The following is a 16,234-nucleotide window of genomic DNA, read 5'->3' as shown; positions in this document are numbered from 1 at the left end:
TTTGGAAATGGCTAGAATTCAATTGCAGATGAAGCACCTTGAACATGAAAAGGAACTGAAACAGTTTGAATTACAATTAAAAGCAGAGGAAAGAGAAAAGGAAAGAATAGCCTGGAAGGGAATAGATAAGATAGAAGTAGAGAGGATGTTTCCACTGGCAGGTGAAGCTAGGACAAGAGGGCATAGCCTCAAGATTAGAGGGAGCAGATTTAGGACTGAATTGAGAAGGAATTTCTTCACCCAGAGGGTTGTTAATCTATGGAATTCCTTACCCAGTGAAGTAGTTGATGCTACTTCAGTAAACGTCTTTAAAAAAAAGGTAGATTTTTTTTGAACAATAAAGGAATTAAGGGATACGGTGAGAACGCAGGTAAGTGGATCTGAGTCCATGAAAAGATCAGCCATGATCTTATTGAATGGCGAAGCAGGCTCGAAGGGCCAGACGGCCTACTCCTGCTCCTAGTTGTTATGTTTCTTATGTTATGTAAGAACAAAAAGAAAAGGACAGAATAGCCCTAGCAGAACAAAAAAAGGACAGAATAGCCCTGGCAGAACAAAAAGAAAAGGAGAGGAAGGCCCTAGTACAAGAAAGGGAGAAAGAGAAAGAAGAAAAGCAGAAAGAGAGAGAGATAACAAGGTGTAGAGCTGGATGAACACAGCAGGCCAAGCAGCATCAGAGGATCAGGAAGGCTGATGTTTCGGGCCTGAACCCTTCTTCCTGCGAAGAAGGAGGAAGGGTCTAGGCCCGAAACGTCAGCCTTACTGCTCCTCTGATGCTTCTGCAGTTCCTACTATCTCAGAAAGAGAGAGAGTTTGAACTTCAGAAGTTGACCATTATACAGAAAAGTCATCTTAAAAGGATGAAGGTGAGAAGGTTGGTTTAGGACGATAGTGATGATGAGCAAAACCGTCATAGCCAAAGGCCTGGTGACAAACTGTTTAAATATATCTAAGCATTGCCTAAATTTGATGAGAGGATGTGGGAGCCTTTTTCATCTCATTTGAGAAAGTGGCTAAAGAAAAGAAGTGGCTGGTGATCATTGGGTTTTGTTCATCCAAACAAAGTTGGTAGGTAGAGCTATTTGCAACACTATCAGAGGATGTATCTGGGGAGTATGAGAAGGTGAAGAAAGCCATCCTAAAGGCATATGATCTAGTGCCAGAAGCTTGCAGACGACATTTCAGGAATCTAAGGAGGGACCCTGGTCAAAGATACATTGAGTTTGAAAGGATCAAACAAAGTGTGAAGGATAGAAATTGGGGCAAAAAGAAATCCTCAGGCAGTAAGGGAATACTAGATCTCATTGAAGATAGTTTATCACAGGATAAAACAGAAACCCATGAAGGGGAAAGACAAGCAAAAAAGCTTTCACTGCAATAAAGTAGGCCACATAAAGTCATGGTGTTGGTCGTTTAGAAAAAGCACTGGAAAGATGGATGTAGGAAAACAGGATAAGCCAGTGAGTTTTGTTAAGGTGGTAAAGGAAAGCACAATGAAGGCTAAAAAGCTGCACCAGAATGTACAACCTGGTCAGGGGTTGGTTGAGAAGGAAGTGCTAGATTTTCTTAGATAATTTACTTGCAAAGGTAAGTCTTAATCACAGAGGCCAGGAGCAGCAGGTAAAGAAGTTACAGTTTTAAGAGATATGGGATCGTGTCAATCTTTGATGTTGAGAGATGAAGAAATATGTAATTCAGAAGGACTATTGCCAGAAAAAGTGCTAGTAAGTGGAATTCATGGTAAGACTAGAAGTGCTGCATTATGTAGAGTGAGGTTGGATTGTTCGGTGAAAAGTGGAGAAATGGTGGTCAGAGTACTGGAGAAACTCTCAGCTCCAGGAATGCAATTTGTCCTTGGTAATGATATAGCTGGATCATGGTAGGAGTGCTGCCTATTGTGGTTGAAAAGCCAGTGCGTCGCACCTGGAAAACCCACTTCAGATCTGCCTTTAAAATAAGAAAAAGTTAGGGTCTAGGCTACCTTCTTAAAATACTTTGAGGGGTTTTGGCCTGGTCCATAACACAAGCCGAAACCAAAGTCTCCCCAACTATCGGGCTGCAGTACACAGATGATGCTTGCATATATGCAGTCTCAGAGGATGTACTCCAGACCATTGTCAGTACTTTTACAGAGGCATAGGAGAGCATGGGTCTCATCCTGCGCATCCGCAAGACAAAACTCCTTCATCAATGTGGCGCAGCATTGTGGAGTGAACCCCCTGATCATTAAGGTCCATAGAAAGGCCTTTGAGAATGTTGACCACTTCCAATACCTTGGGAGTGTCCTGTTAACCAAAGCAGTTATTGATGAAGAGACCCAGCACTGCCTCCATGTGCTCGTGCAGCCTTCGGCCCCCTGAGAAAAAGGGTGTTCGAGGACAACAACATCAGATTCAACATGAAGATCATGGTTTACAGAGCTGTGGTGGTTCCTGCTCTCCAAATAGCTCTGAGACATGGACTGTCTGCAGCAGACACCTTAAGGCACTGGAGCAGTGCCACCCATGCTGCCTACACAAGATCTTGCAAATCCACTGGGAAGAGAAATGTACTAATACCGGTGTCCTTGACCAGGCCAACATCCCTGGCATTGAGGCATTGACCACCCTTGATCGACTACGATGGGCTGGGCACGTCATCTGCATAACTGATACGAAACTCCCTAAGCTGGAGCTCCTGCTTCGAAACAGCAGGCAAGCCCCAGGTGGACAGAGGAAGCACTTCAGGGATACCCTCAAGGCTTCACTGGTGAAGTTCAGCATTACCACAGACACCTGGGAATCACTGGTCCGAGACTGTCCAAAGTGGAGGACCATCTGGGAAGGTGTCAAGCACCTTGATACTTGCTGTCCAGTAAAAATGGAAGCCAAGCAAAAACAGCGTAAGGAGCAGGCTGCCACACCAATGCTGCACCCACCCCTTCCTGTGACCACCACCTGCCCCAAGTGTAGCAGAGTCTGCGGAAGCTGCATCAGTCTGTACAGCCACCCATGGACGCACCCTGAGAGTGGAAGGGAGTCATCCTCATCATTGAGGGACTGCCGATGATGATGAATCTATTATTCTGTTAGGTTTTCCAATAGAGTTAAGGTTAATACCAATTCTTCTTTTTTTCTTTTGTTTGTATTTTAACTGGGGTTGAGAATATATTGTGTTTTGCTTAAAGCTGAGCAGTAAGACCAATCAAAGTATAATGCCAGGGACCTGGGTTTGATTCCACCCTCGGGCGACTGTCTGTGTGACGTTTGCATGTTCTCCCTGTGTCTGCACCGGTTTCTTCCGGATACTCTGATTTCCTCCCACAGTCTAAAGATATTCATCATAGGTGGGTTAGCCATGGGAAATGCAGAGTTACAGGGATAGGGTAGCGGTGTGGTTCTGGGTGGGATAGTTTTCAGATGGTCGCTGTGAACTCAATGGGCCGAGTGGCCTGCTTCCACATTGTAGGGATTCTACGATTGGTAGAGCTTTTTTCTGTTACTAGTGAAACCTGATGTGACTTGCTTTTTTCCTTGAGTAGCTGTCCACCAGCCAAATTGTTTATCTGATGAGGAAAGGTTGGACAGGTGGGCTTGTACCCATTGGAATTTAGCAGAGTGAGAATTAATCTGATCAAAACATATAAGTTCCTGAGGCAGTCAATACAGTGTGGAGCTGGCAGAACACAGCAGGTCAAGGCAGCATCAGAGGAGCAGCAGAGTTAACGTTTCGGGTCGGGATCATTCATCAGGACTCCTGATGAAGGATTCCAACACGAAACGTTGACTGTCTTGCCCCTTTGATGCTGCCTTGACCTGCTGTGTTCCTCAGCTCCACACGGTATTGACGCTGACTCCAGCATCTGCAGTTCTTGCTATTTCCAAGTTCCTGAGCGAATGCTGAAAGGATGTTTCCTCTTGCGGGAGTGACTATAACAAGGGGACAAAATTTAAAAATAAGGAGTCTGAGGGCCATGAATTTTTGGAACACTCTTTCCTTGGAGTTGGTGGGATCATTGAATACTTTTAAGACAGCAGTAGATAGGTTCACAATCAACGAAAGAGTCAAAAGTTATCAGGGTTTCAGCAGAAATGTGGAACTGAGGCCACAATCAGATCAGCCATGATTTTATTGAATGACGCAGCAGACTATAAGGACTGACTGGCATACCTCTGCTCCTAATTTGTCTGTTCATAACACTACAGCAATGCCACCTCTAACCATGTTTTCCACAGGGTCAATAAGCACTGTCTATTCTTTAGGCATAGTATTTATACAGGAATAGGATTTGTTTGCAATGTCAGTGAAAAAAATCATAAGCTTTGTATCTAATATTTTATTTTTAAGATTGTAAACTTTGATGGCATGATGGTTCATACTGCTGTCCAGTCCACATTCCAAGGAGGAAACTTGCTCTCCTTGATAAAAACAACACTTTAAAGTCAGTAGACCAAGACACGGCTTCTTGTTTTTCTGTCGTGGATATTTTTAAGCCAACATGAATCATTCAGTTTTTTCAGCCTGCAACCAAGTGGTTTTCTGTAATTGGTGGTGCTCTCCATCCAGCTACTAATCAGGCATTCTAGCCTCATACCACACCCTCAGTCTGCAGCCAGCTCAGATGCAGCATCAGATACACCCTCATTACCTTCTGCTAAACTAAGGGAATCGAGACCAAAAGCTTCTGTCACAGGGGCATTTGTTTCAGAAGTATCTGCCTCTGCAACATCTGCCAATGGAGCATCTGCCAATGGAGCATCTGCCAATGGAGCATCTGCCTCTGGGACAATTGCCTCCGGGGCATCTACCTCTGGGGCAACTACCTCTTGGGCATCTACCTCTGGGGCATCTACATCTGGGGCATCTACATCTGGGGCATCTAACTCTGGGGCATTTGCCTCTGGGGCATCTGCCTCTGGGGCATCTGCCTCTGGGGCATTTGCCTCTGGGGCATCTGCCTCTGGGGCATTTGCCTCTGGTACATCTACCTCTGGTGCATCTACCTCTGGTGCATCTACCTCTGGGGCATCTACCTCTGGGGCATCAGCCGCAGGAGCAGCAGTATCAGCAGCATCTGTCTCAGGAACATCTTTCTCAGCTATGTCAGCAGCCTCTGTATTATCAGCAGCCAGTTCTTCAGCCTCTAACGCGTCGGCCTTTACTTCGGTCTTAAATGCTGGAAAGGAAAAAATGAAACACAAACTATAATTCCATTCAGAGAAACAGAATTTTTTATGGCACAGAAGGAAACCATTCGACTATCTGTATCTTTGCTGGTAGCACTGTGCATTCAGTACCTTCAGTGCATATCCAAGTGTTTCTTAAATATTATCGGGGTTTCTCCTCTCACCTGCCAAGAACACTTTCAGGCAGTAAATTCCAAACACCTTACTCTCTGAATGCAAAAAATACTCCTGACTTTCCTATAGTAACTCCTACCAATGACATTAATTCTCTGTCATCGATAACACAGTGTAGAGCTGGATGAACACAGCAGGCCAGGCAGCATCAGAGAAGCAGGAAAGCTGATGTTTCGGTTCGGAACCCTTCTTCATTTTTTCTGAAGAGGGGTCACGACCCGAAATATCAGCTTTTCAGTTCCTCTGATGCTGCCTGGCCTGCTGTGTTCCTCCAGCTCCACACTGTGTTATCTGACTCCAGTGTCGGCAGTTCTTACTATCTCATTAATTCTCTGTCTGCTGGTTATTGACTGCTCCTTGAAGGAAAAAAAGATATTTCATATCCACTCTATTGAGACTCCTCACAATTTCAATCGCCTAAACTCATTTCCCTTCAGCCTCCTTTGATCCAAAGAAAATAACCCTAGCCTGTCCTCATTGTAAATCTCTCTACCCTTTCGGGTGTGATCACATCTCTCTGTTTTGTGGTGATCAGTTATCTAGGCAGTATTCTTGTTAGTCTGTCATTAATGCCACCCACCTGCCCTAACCGTGCTGTCGTTGATAGAGCTGTCAACTGTTTGCTACCTATTTCCCACACTTCTACCTGAAACCCTTCTCTCCCAAAAAAGCAGGAGGGTTTCCTTTGTTCTCACTTTCCATTCCACCAGCTCTGCCATCTCTGCCACCTCCAGCAGGATGCCACAAACAAACACATTCCTCTCCCCTTCGTTGCCAGCACACTGTAGGAGCTGTTCCCTGCACAACACAGTGGTGCATTCCTCCTCCGTTACTCCCAACACTTTGTCCCTCCTGCCATGGCACCTTTCCATGAGAAGGTGTAACACTTGCCTTTTAACCTCCTCAGTGTCCGAGACAAAAACACATCTTCCAGGCGAAGCAGCAATTTACTTAGATCTTTTTCAATCTAGTCTATTATATTCACTGCTAACAATATGATCTCCTCTATGCTGGCGATACCAAATGCAGACTGGGTGACCATTTGGCAGAACACCTCTGCCCTGTCACAGTAGTGATGCTGACTTTTTGGTCACTTGCCATTTCAATACATCGATTTGCTCTTATGCTAACATTTCTGCCCAATGCCTGCTACAGTGTTCTAGCAACGCTCAATGCAAGCTGAGGAACAGCATCACATTTTTTTGATTTAGGTACTTTACAGCTTTCAGGTCAGGCATTTCTTTCTTCTGTGCACATCTCCAAGGTCTGTGCATAGCAGCAACTTGCAAAATCGGAAGTCAATGATGTGAACTACATCAGTATGCCAATCGCCACATGCAGATCTACGGAGTGGCTGTGCAGCTTCGAGGGAAAGTTGTTAGAAATCAGCCTAGAGCTCAACGAGCTCAACAGCTACAGACCATGAACATTGTCCTTCTTTCTGATTACACATAACCATCCCTCCTGAGTCTTGTTTATTTAGGCTGGCTCTCTGCAGAACTCAGCTAGTTTTTGCTACAAAGCTTACTCTTCTTGTATGACTCTCCTCTGCTCCCAATCATACTCACATTGTCTTTTGCTCTGGGCACAGTTACATAGAAACATGGAAAATAAGAGCAGGAGCAGGCTCTTGAACCCACTCCACCACTGAAAAGGATCATGGCTGATCGTCTATCGCAACTCCATACTTGTGCATTTTCTCCATACCCCTTTACACCTTTGTCTGCTAGAAAACAATGTAGTTCTTTCCGAAATCTATTCCATGACTCCCCTCTACAGCTTTCTATGGTAGAGAATTGCACAGGTTCAGCATCCTCTGAGTGAAGACATTTCTCCTCATTTTAGGGATTTCGGTGTCCTTGTGTATAAATCTGTAAATACTCGCTTACTGGTTCAATGGGTAAAAATGGAAGGCAAATGAAATGTTGGCCATTATTTCAAAGGGAACGAGGTATAAAAATATGGAAGTCTGACTAAAACTGTACAAAGCACTAGTTGGCCCACAGCAGGAATATTGTGAACTGTTCTGGGTGCCTGACCAAATGGACTGCAGCAGTTCAAGAAGGCAGCAAACCACCACTTTCTCAAGGATAACCGGTGATGGGCAATAAATGCTGGCCCAGCCAGTGGTGCCCACATCCCATGAATAAAGAAAAATAATGACCAGAGACAGTTCACTTGGCAAGTTCCGGTTATGGAAGGAATGTGATGAGGAGAAATAAAGCAGGTTGGGCCAGTTCTGATTTGAGTTTAGACATGTGAGACATGACCTTCTTGAAAGATACAAGACTCTTAGGGGACTTGACAAGGTAGATGTAGAAAGATCGTTTCCCCTTGTGAGAAAGTCTAGGACCAGTGGTGTAATGTCAGAATAAGGTGTCAAACATTTAAGACTGATGTGAGGAGGAATTTCACCACGGCAGATGGTGGAATTGGAATTCAAAAAAAAAGTCTGGAATTAAGAATCTACTGATCACCAGGAAATCATTGCCGATTGTCGGAAAAACCCATCTGGTTCACTAATGTCCTTGAGGGGAGGAAATCTGCCATCCTTACCTGGTCTGGCCGACATGTGACTCCAGACCCACAGCAATGTGGTTGACTCTCAACTGCCCTCTGAAATGGCCTAGCAAGCCACTCAGATGTTTCAATCACTACAAAGACTCAAAAAACTGGAACTGGACAGATCACCTAGCATTGACCTAGGCACTGGAAAAGACAACACCAGAAACAGCCCTATCGACCATGCAAAGTCCTTCTCACTAACATCTGCGGGTTAGTGCCAAAATTGGGAGAGCTGTCTCACAGACTAGTCAAGCAACAGCCTGACAAAGTCATACTCACAGAATCATACCTTACAATGTCCCAGGCACTACCATCACCATCCCTGGATATGTCCTGTCCCACCGGCAAGACAGACCCAGTAAAGGAGGTGGTACAGTGGTATACAGTCAGGAGTTAGCTACTCTAGCAGTCCTCAACATTGACTCCGGACCCCATGAAGGCTCATGGCTTCCAGTTAAACATGGGCAAGGAAACCTCCTGCTGATTACCACATACCGTCCTCCCTCACCTGATGAATCAGTATTCCTCCATGTTGAACAACACCTGGAGGAAGCACAGAGGATGGCAAGGGCACAAAATGTACTCTGGGTGGGGGATTTCAATGTCCACCACCAAGAGTGGCTCAGCAGCAGTACTACTGATCGAGCTGGTCGGGTCCTAAAGGACATAGCTGCTAGACTGGGTCTGCGGCAGGTGGTGAGGGAACCAACAAGAGGGCAAAACATATTTGACCTCATCCTGACTAATCTGCCAGCTGCAGTTGCATCTGTCCATGACAGTATCGGTAAGAGTGACCATCACACAGTCCTTGTGGAGACAATGTCCCGCCTTCACATTGAGAACAACCTCCATCGTGTTGTGTGGCACTATCACCGTGCTAAATGGGACAGATTTCGCACAGATCTAGCAACTCAAGACTGGGCATCCATGAGGCGCTGTGGGCCATCAACAGCAGCAGAATTGTACTCCAGCACAACCTGTAACCTCATGGCCCGGCATATCCCCCATTCAACCATTACCCTCAAGCTGGGGGATCAACCCTGCTTCAATGAAGAGTGCAGGAGGTCATGCCAGGAGCAGCACCAGGCATACCTGAAGATGAGGTATCAACCTGGTGAAGCCACCAAACAGGACTACTTGCACACCAAACAGCGAAAGCAGCGAGTGATAGACAGAGCTAAGCGATCCCACAACCAACGGATCAGATCTAAGCTCTGCAGTCCTGCCACATCTAATTAAACAACTCATTGGAGGAGGAGGCTCCACAAATATCCCCATCCTCAATGATGAAAGAGCCCAGCACATCAGTGCAAAAGATAAGGCTGAAGTATTCGCAGCAATCTTCAGCCAGAAGTGCTGAGTGGATGATCCATCTCGGCCTCTTTCAGTGCTCCCCAGCATTACAAATATCAGTCTTCAGCCAATTTGATTCACTCCGCGTGATATCAAGAAACGGTTGGAGACACTGGATACTGCAAAGGCTGCCGGCCCTGACAACATTCCGGCAATAGTACTGAAGACTTGTGCTCCAGAACTTGCCGCTCCCCTAGCCAAGCTGTTCCAGTACAGTTACAACTCTGGTATCTACCCGGCAATGTGGAAAATTGCCCAAGTATGTCCTGTACAGAAAAAACAAGACAAATCCAACCCGGCCAATTACCTCTCGATCATCAGTGAAGTGATGGAAGGTGTCATCAACAGTGCTATCAAGGAGCACCTGCTCAGAAATAACCTGCTCAGTGACACCCAGTTTGGGTTCCAGGACCACTCAGCTCTTGCTCTCATTACAGCCTTGGTTCAAACATGGACAAAAGAGCTGAATTCCAGAGGTGAGGTGAGAGTGACAGCCCTTGATATCAAGGCTGCATTCGACCGAGTGTGGCATCAAGAAGCCCTGACAAAACTGGAATCAATGGGTATCAGGGGGCAAACACTCTGCTGGTTGGAGTCATACCTGACACATAAGAAGATGATCATGGATGTGGGAGGTCAATCATCCCAACTCCAGTACACCTCTGCAGGAGTTCCTCAGGGTAGTGTCCTAGGCCCAACCATCTTCAGCTGCTTCATCAATGACCTTTTCTCCAAGATAAGGTCAGAATTGGGGATGTTCACCGATGATTGTACAATGTTCAGCACCATTTGTGACTCCTCAGATACTGAAGCAGTCCATGTTAACATGCAACAAGATCTGGACAATATCCAGCTGAGAAGTGGCAAGTGACATTCGCACCACACAAATGCCAGGCTATGAACAACACCAGTAAGAGACAATCTAACCACCGCCCCTTGACATTCAATGGTGTTACCATCACTGAATCCCTCACTATCAACATCGTAGGGGTTACCATTGACCAGAAACTCAACTGGACTCACCACATTTCAGGGCGGCTACAAGAGCAGGCCAGAGCTGGGAATACTGTGGCGAGTAACCCACCTCCTGATTCCTCAAAGCCTGTCCACCATATACACGGCACAAGTCAGGAGTGCGATGGAATACTCCCCACTTGCCTGGATGAGTGCAGTCCCAGCAACACTCAAGAAGCTTGACACCATCCAGGACAAAGCAGCCCACTTGATTGGCACTACATCTACAAGCATTCACTCCCTCCACCACTGACGCTCAGTAGCAGCAGTGTGTACTATCTACAAGATGCACTGCAGAAATTCACCAAAGATCCTCAAACAGCACCTTCCAAACCCACGACCACTTCCATCTAGAAGGACAAGGGCAGCAGACACATGGGAACACCATCACCTCCAAGTTCTTCTCCAAGACACTCACCATCCTGACTTGGAAATAGATCGCCATTCCTTCACTGTCGCTGAATCAAAATCCTGGAATTCCCTCCCTAATAGCATTGTGAGTCAACCCACAGCAGGAGGACTGCAGCAGTTCAAGAAGGCAGCTCATCACCACCTTCTCAAGGGCAACAAGGGATGGGCAAGAAATGCTGGCCAGCCAGCGCCGCCCACATCCCACAAATGAAAAAAAAAATCACAACCAAAATGAATCAAAACTACAGAGCTTCAGTCAATCTGCAGAATAAAGGACTGTTCAGTTACCAATGACAACACTACTGGGAACCTCGGCTACGATGGCTGCAATGCTCAATCGTCTGCTCTTCACGAACAATGATTTGTGTGTCTGTTTTTTCAACTCCTGTCTTTCTGTGCTCACCTCTTATTTCTAATTCGTATTTGTTTATTCTGTTACTAGTTTTCTTACATTAAGATAATTAATAAACTCACTTATTTTGGTCATTCAAGAAAGTCTGATTAAATTGGCTTCTTTTAAAACATACGTTCATTTGGGTCTAACTGGAAGGTATCCACTAGAGGAAGAATCTATTTAAAATTAATGTTGTTGCAGACAAATTCATGGATATGAGTGAATAAAGAAGGGGAGCCAGTTCATCTCGATCATAAAGCTGGTTTGGAGAGTTGGTACAGATATGATGGGCTGAATAACTTTGTTTTGCACCGTAACACTTTTGTGATTCTGTGACATTTTTGTTGTTTATCCTTCCTCATCCAAGGATATTATAGTTTGTAATATCCCATCTGGAATCATAACAAATTTGGGAACCTTGCCTGGGACTAGTTGTATGGATTTTTTTAAAGTCTTTCATGGATGTGGGCATTGCTGGCTTGGCTAATGGTTATTACCCATCCTTAATGGTTCTTGAGAAGGTGGTGATGAGCTTTTAATAAAATTATAATCAGATCATAAACTTGGAAATCAAGATAATAGTTATTCTTCCTGATTAATCAATTAATTTTATAGAATTATAAAATGATTACAGCACAAATGGAGGCTATTCATCTATCTTGCCTGAACTTCATGTCTGGAAGAGTAACTCAGCTAGTGACACTGGGGCTTTACAATTTCTTTTCTCTTCAGATTCTAAACTAGTTCCCTTTTAAAGTCACAAATGAAGCTGCAACACCAGATTTCCAGGCTGCACATTCCAGATCCTGACTGCACAATGTGCAAAAGATCTTATTTTTCCATGACTCTGTGTTTCTTTTGTCAATCACCTTTGATCCTTAAGCATTCTACCAATATGTACAGTTTCTCCGAAACTAATAATGTCATAAAAAATAGGAGCAGAAGTAGGCCATTCAGACCAAGTCTGCTCTGCCATTCAATGAGATCATGGCTGACTTGATAATCCTGAACTCCACTTTTCTCCTTTCCCCACAACCTTCCCTAACTGAATAAAAACCTGTCTATCTTAGCCTTGAATGTACTTAATGATCCAGCCTCAACAACCCTCTGTGATAAAGAATTTCACAGATTCACTACTCTCTGAGAGAAGAAATTCCTCCTCATTTCTGTCTTAAATGTATTACCTCTCTTTCTGAGATTATGTCCTCTGGTCCTAGACTCTCCCACAAGGGAAAACAAACTTTTTGCATCTACCTTGTCAAGTTCCCTCATATGAAAGGAAGCAATTGATAAAGCAGCTAGAGACAGTTGTGCCAAGATTACTATCGGTATTAAATCTGACGTGCACCAGAGGTGTGCCATAACACATCTGGGTGGTTTGATTGAAAATATCTATAAGTAACTCTTGTGGTGTGGTGGTCATGTTCATACCCTCAAGCCAGGAGGCCTGGGTTCAAGTCCCCACTGCTCCAGATGTGTGTAGTAACATCCCTAAACTGGGTGGTTAGAAAATGTAATTTGTAACTCTGTAGCAATGTCCTGGAGTTGAGATAATGAATTTTAACAACCACAGTCGTCTTCCTTTGTGCTCATTGTGCCTCCTGCTGGCAGAGTTTTCCACCCTGCTTTCCATTCACTCCAGTTCTGCCAGGCCTCCTGGATGCTACACCCAGTCAAGTATACAGTGCAGAAACAGGCCATTCATCCCATCTGGTCTTTATAGTCTAAATGAGTATCTTCCCATGTTTCCACTTCACCTCATCAGAATATCCTCCTTTCTCCCTCATGTAATTATCTAGATTCCCCTTAAGAGCATTCAAACCATTCCCCAAAACCACCTTCTCTGACTGAATTTCACAGTCTCACTTACTAGGCAAGTTTCACTTGAAACCTCTGATTAGATTTACTTCATATCACAGTGAATTTGGGCAGATATTACACAATCACATTGTTTCAGAGTCAGGTCTAACATTAAGACCAGTCAGACTTACTTGGAGAGTACAATGTCAATCCCGACAGTTTCTCAGCCTTCCACTTCAGGACAGTTATAGTGACGGATTCTTCCTCTGCGATCTCTTCTTCAGTTTTGTCCTGTTGTGAGAGATAGTAAGATTCCACACTCCATAAGAGGAGGCAGTGGGATAGTGATAATGTTACTAGACTAATAATCCAGAAAATCAGGCAAATGGCAGATGGTGAAATTGAATTCAGTAAAATTTGGAATTAAAAGCTAACCTAGTGGTCACTGTTGATTGTAATAAAAATCCATCCAGTTCAGTAATGTCCTTCAAGGGAAGGAAAACTGCCATCCTTACCTGATCTACCTACGTGTGACTCCATATCCACAGAAATGCATTGACTCTTAATTGCTCAGAGAGTTGGGTAATAAATGCTGGCCAGCATTTCATGAACAAATAAAGAAAATGAAAACCAAAACCTTGATGTCTGTACCATATTCCAGACCAGGTTCCAGTCACCAATTATCCAATCACTGCTGACATACATTGGTTCCCAGTCCACTGAACTCTCTGAATTAAAATTCTTATCCGCATGTTTCAATCCCCTCATGGATTTGCTCCTCTTTATAACTGTAATCTCAGTCATCCAATTGACATTTCATAAAGTAGGTTTCTCAGTCTCTCATAGAACATAGAACATTACAGCGCAGTACAGGCCCTTCGGCCCTCGATATTGCGCCGACCTGTGAAACCAATCTGAAGCCCATCTAAGCATCTTCTGAGGTGGAGCATATATTTTTATGAATGGAATTCTAAGTAAGACACAACATTAAATAACATTCAGCCCCTAGCAACAACAAACTATCATATAAACATATGAGGCTTCGCTTCGCTTCACAGAGATAGTATGTACCAAAATAGGCATGATGCCAAGATGGAGATGTGAGAAGGGCCACCTAAAGGCTTGAATATAAAAGGCAAATTTTAGGAGGATATTAAAGAAGAATAGGGAGGCAGAGATATTTAAGGAGGATGTTCCAAAGTGAAGACACAGCCATCAGTTACTTGAGAAAGGATGTACTGGCACTGGAGGGAGTGCAAAGGAGGTTCACTAGGTTGATTCCGGAGTTGAGGGGGTTGGCTTATGAGGAGAGACTGAGTAGATTGGGATTATATTCATTGGAATTCAGAAGATTGAGGGGGGATCTTATAGAAACAAAATTATGAAGGGAATAGATAGGATAGAAGTAGAGAGGATGTTTCCACTGGCAGGTGAAACTAGGACAAGAGGGCATAGCCTCAAGATTAGAGGGCAGATTTAGGACTGAATTGAGAGGGAACTTCTTCACCCAGAGGGTTGTTAAACTATGGAATTCCTTGCCCAGTGAAGTAGTTGACGCTACTTCAGTAAACGTTTTTAAAGATAAGGTAGATTTTTTTTGAACAATAAAGGAATTAAGGGATACGGTAAGAACGCAGGTAAGTGGATCTGAGTCCACGAAAAGATCAGCCATGATCTTATTGAATGGCGGAGCAGGCTCGAAGGGCCGGACGGCCTACTCCTGCTCCTAGTTCTAAAAAAAAAATGGTGAGGCAACAGCTTTGAGGATTGTGGGTGAGACCAGGAGGCAGAGAAAAAGGAATTTGCAGGGATTATAAGGCCGGAAGAAGTGAAAGAGTTGAAGGGAAATCAGATGCTGGATGATGGTGGATAGGAGGGAATGTTAGATGCTGGTTGGGTCTGAAGGATAAAGATGTCAGCAGAATGAAGGGTCAGAGTGCTGGAAAGTTGAGAAGGCTGTAGGATTTGGTGAGTTGGCCACAAGGATCACAGTCTAAGGATACAGGGTAGGCCATTTAGAACTGAGATGAGGAGAAGTTTCTTCACTCAGAAAATGGGAAGCCTGTGGAATTCTCTGATTCCCAGACTCAGTGGAAAAACTGTGAAATAGCTACAGAATTAAATAAAAAATGACTGAGCAAATACGAGTTGCAACCTTTTTATCAGCGCTCAGGAAAGAATGAAACAAGATGTCTTGCACCCTAAACTTCACTTAGAAGCTAAATGCCCAGTAGAAATTTTGAAGGCTTTGAAGACTTATTTTGAACCCTGTATTAATGTCATGTATAGATGTGTTCAACATCAGGACCCAGGCAGAGGGGGGCAGTTGAACGGTAAGTAATGGCATTGACACATCCAACTGAATCTTGAGTTTGGACAACTGAAGTACAGAATCACAGAAGTTTTGTGATGTGGAATGGGGCTACTTGTCCATCGTGTCAGCACTGGATCTCCAAATGAGCATTCTGACTAAGTGCCATTCTCCGGAATTTTCTCTGTACCCTTAAACGTTGATTGTATTTAAATAATCATCCCATAGCTTCTCGCAGGCCTTGTTTGAATCTGCCTGCATCCCACTTACAAGCAGCGCATTCCATACCCAAACTAATTGGGGCGACATGGTGGCTCAGTGGTTAGCATTGCTGCCTCACAGTACCAGGGACCTGGGTCTGATTCCAGCCTCGGGCGACTGTCTGTGTGGAGTTTGCACATTCTTGCCAGGTCTGTGCAGGTTTCTTCCCACAGTCCAAAGATGTGCAGATTAGGTGGATTGGCCATGCTAAATTGCCCATAGTGTCTAGGGTGGAAAATACAGGGATAGGGTAGAGGGTGGGTCTGGGTGAGCTGCTCTTTAGAGGGTCAGTGTAGACTCAATGGGCCAAATGGCCTGCTTCCACACTCTGGGGATTCTATAATTGCTGGATAAAAATATCTTTTTTACATCACAATTTATTCTTTTGCTAATCATGATCCTTTTATGAGCAGGAAGAATTTCTTCCCATCTACTGTATCCAGGCCCCCTCATGATTTGGAAAACTTCAATCAGATCTTCCGTAAGCCTTCTTCTCTCCAAAAAAGTTCCAACTTCTCCAATCTATTTTCATATCTGAAGTTTCTCTTCCTTGGAACTATTCTAGTCAATCTTTTTTGCAGTCTCTCCAATATATTCACATTTTTCTTCCAGTACCTCACCCAGAACTGTACAGCATTACCTCCTTGAATCAGAGATAGTAGGAACTGCAGATGCTGGAGAATCCGAGGCAACAAGGTGCAGGGCTGGATGAACACAGCAGGCCAAGCAGCATCATAGAAGCAGAGAGGCTGACGTTTCGGGCCTAGACCCTTCATCAGAAAAGGG

At 44.4% G+C, this 16,234-nt stretch overlaps 1 protein-coding gene across 1 annotated transcript in view; it reads right to left on the bottom strand.

Annotated features, from left to right (window-relative positions):
* Positions 1-4,090: 4,090 nt before the first annotated feature.
* Positions 4,091-16,234, bottom strand: part of LOC109925067 (radial spoke head component 1) — a 51,540-nt gene continuing 39,396 nt past the window's right edge. Inside the window, exons 5-6 of the mRNA XM_048603008.1 lie at positions 13,068-13,167; positions 4,091-5,155 (exon numbers count right to left, since the gene is read on the bottom strand). Of these exons, the coding sequence (XP_048458965.1) occupies positions 4,581-5,155; positions 13,068-13,167 (675 nt within the window). The 3' untranslated portion in view covers positions 4,091-4,580. The remainder of the gene's footprint in view (positions 5,156-13,067; positions 13,168-16,234) is intronic.

Source organism: Rhincodon typus, chromosome 11 (assembly GCF_021869965.1).
Source record: "Rhincodon typus isolate 14 chromosome 11, sRhiTyp1.1, whole genome shotgun sequence".
In the NCBI taxonomy this organism is placed as follows: Eukaryota; Metazoa; Chordata; class Chondrichthyes; order Orectolobiformes; family Rhincodontidae; genus Rhincodon; species Rhincodon typus.
The sequence above is the reverse complement of the archived record's forward strand: the minus strand, read 5'-3'. Positions and strand labels throughout refer to the sequence as shown.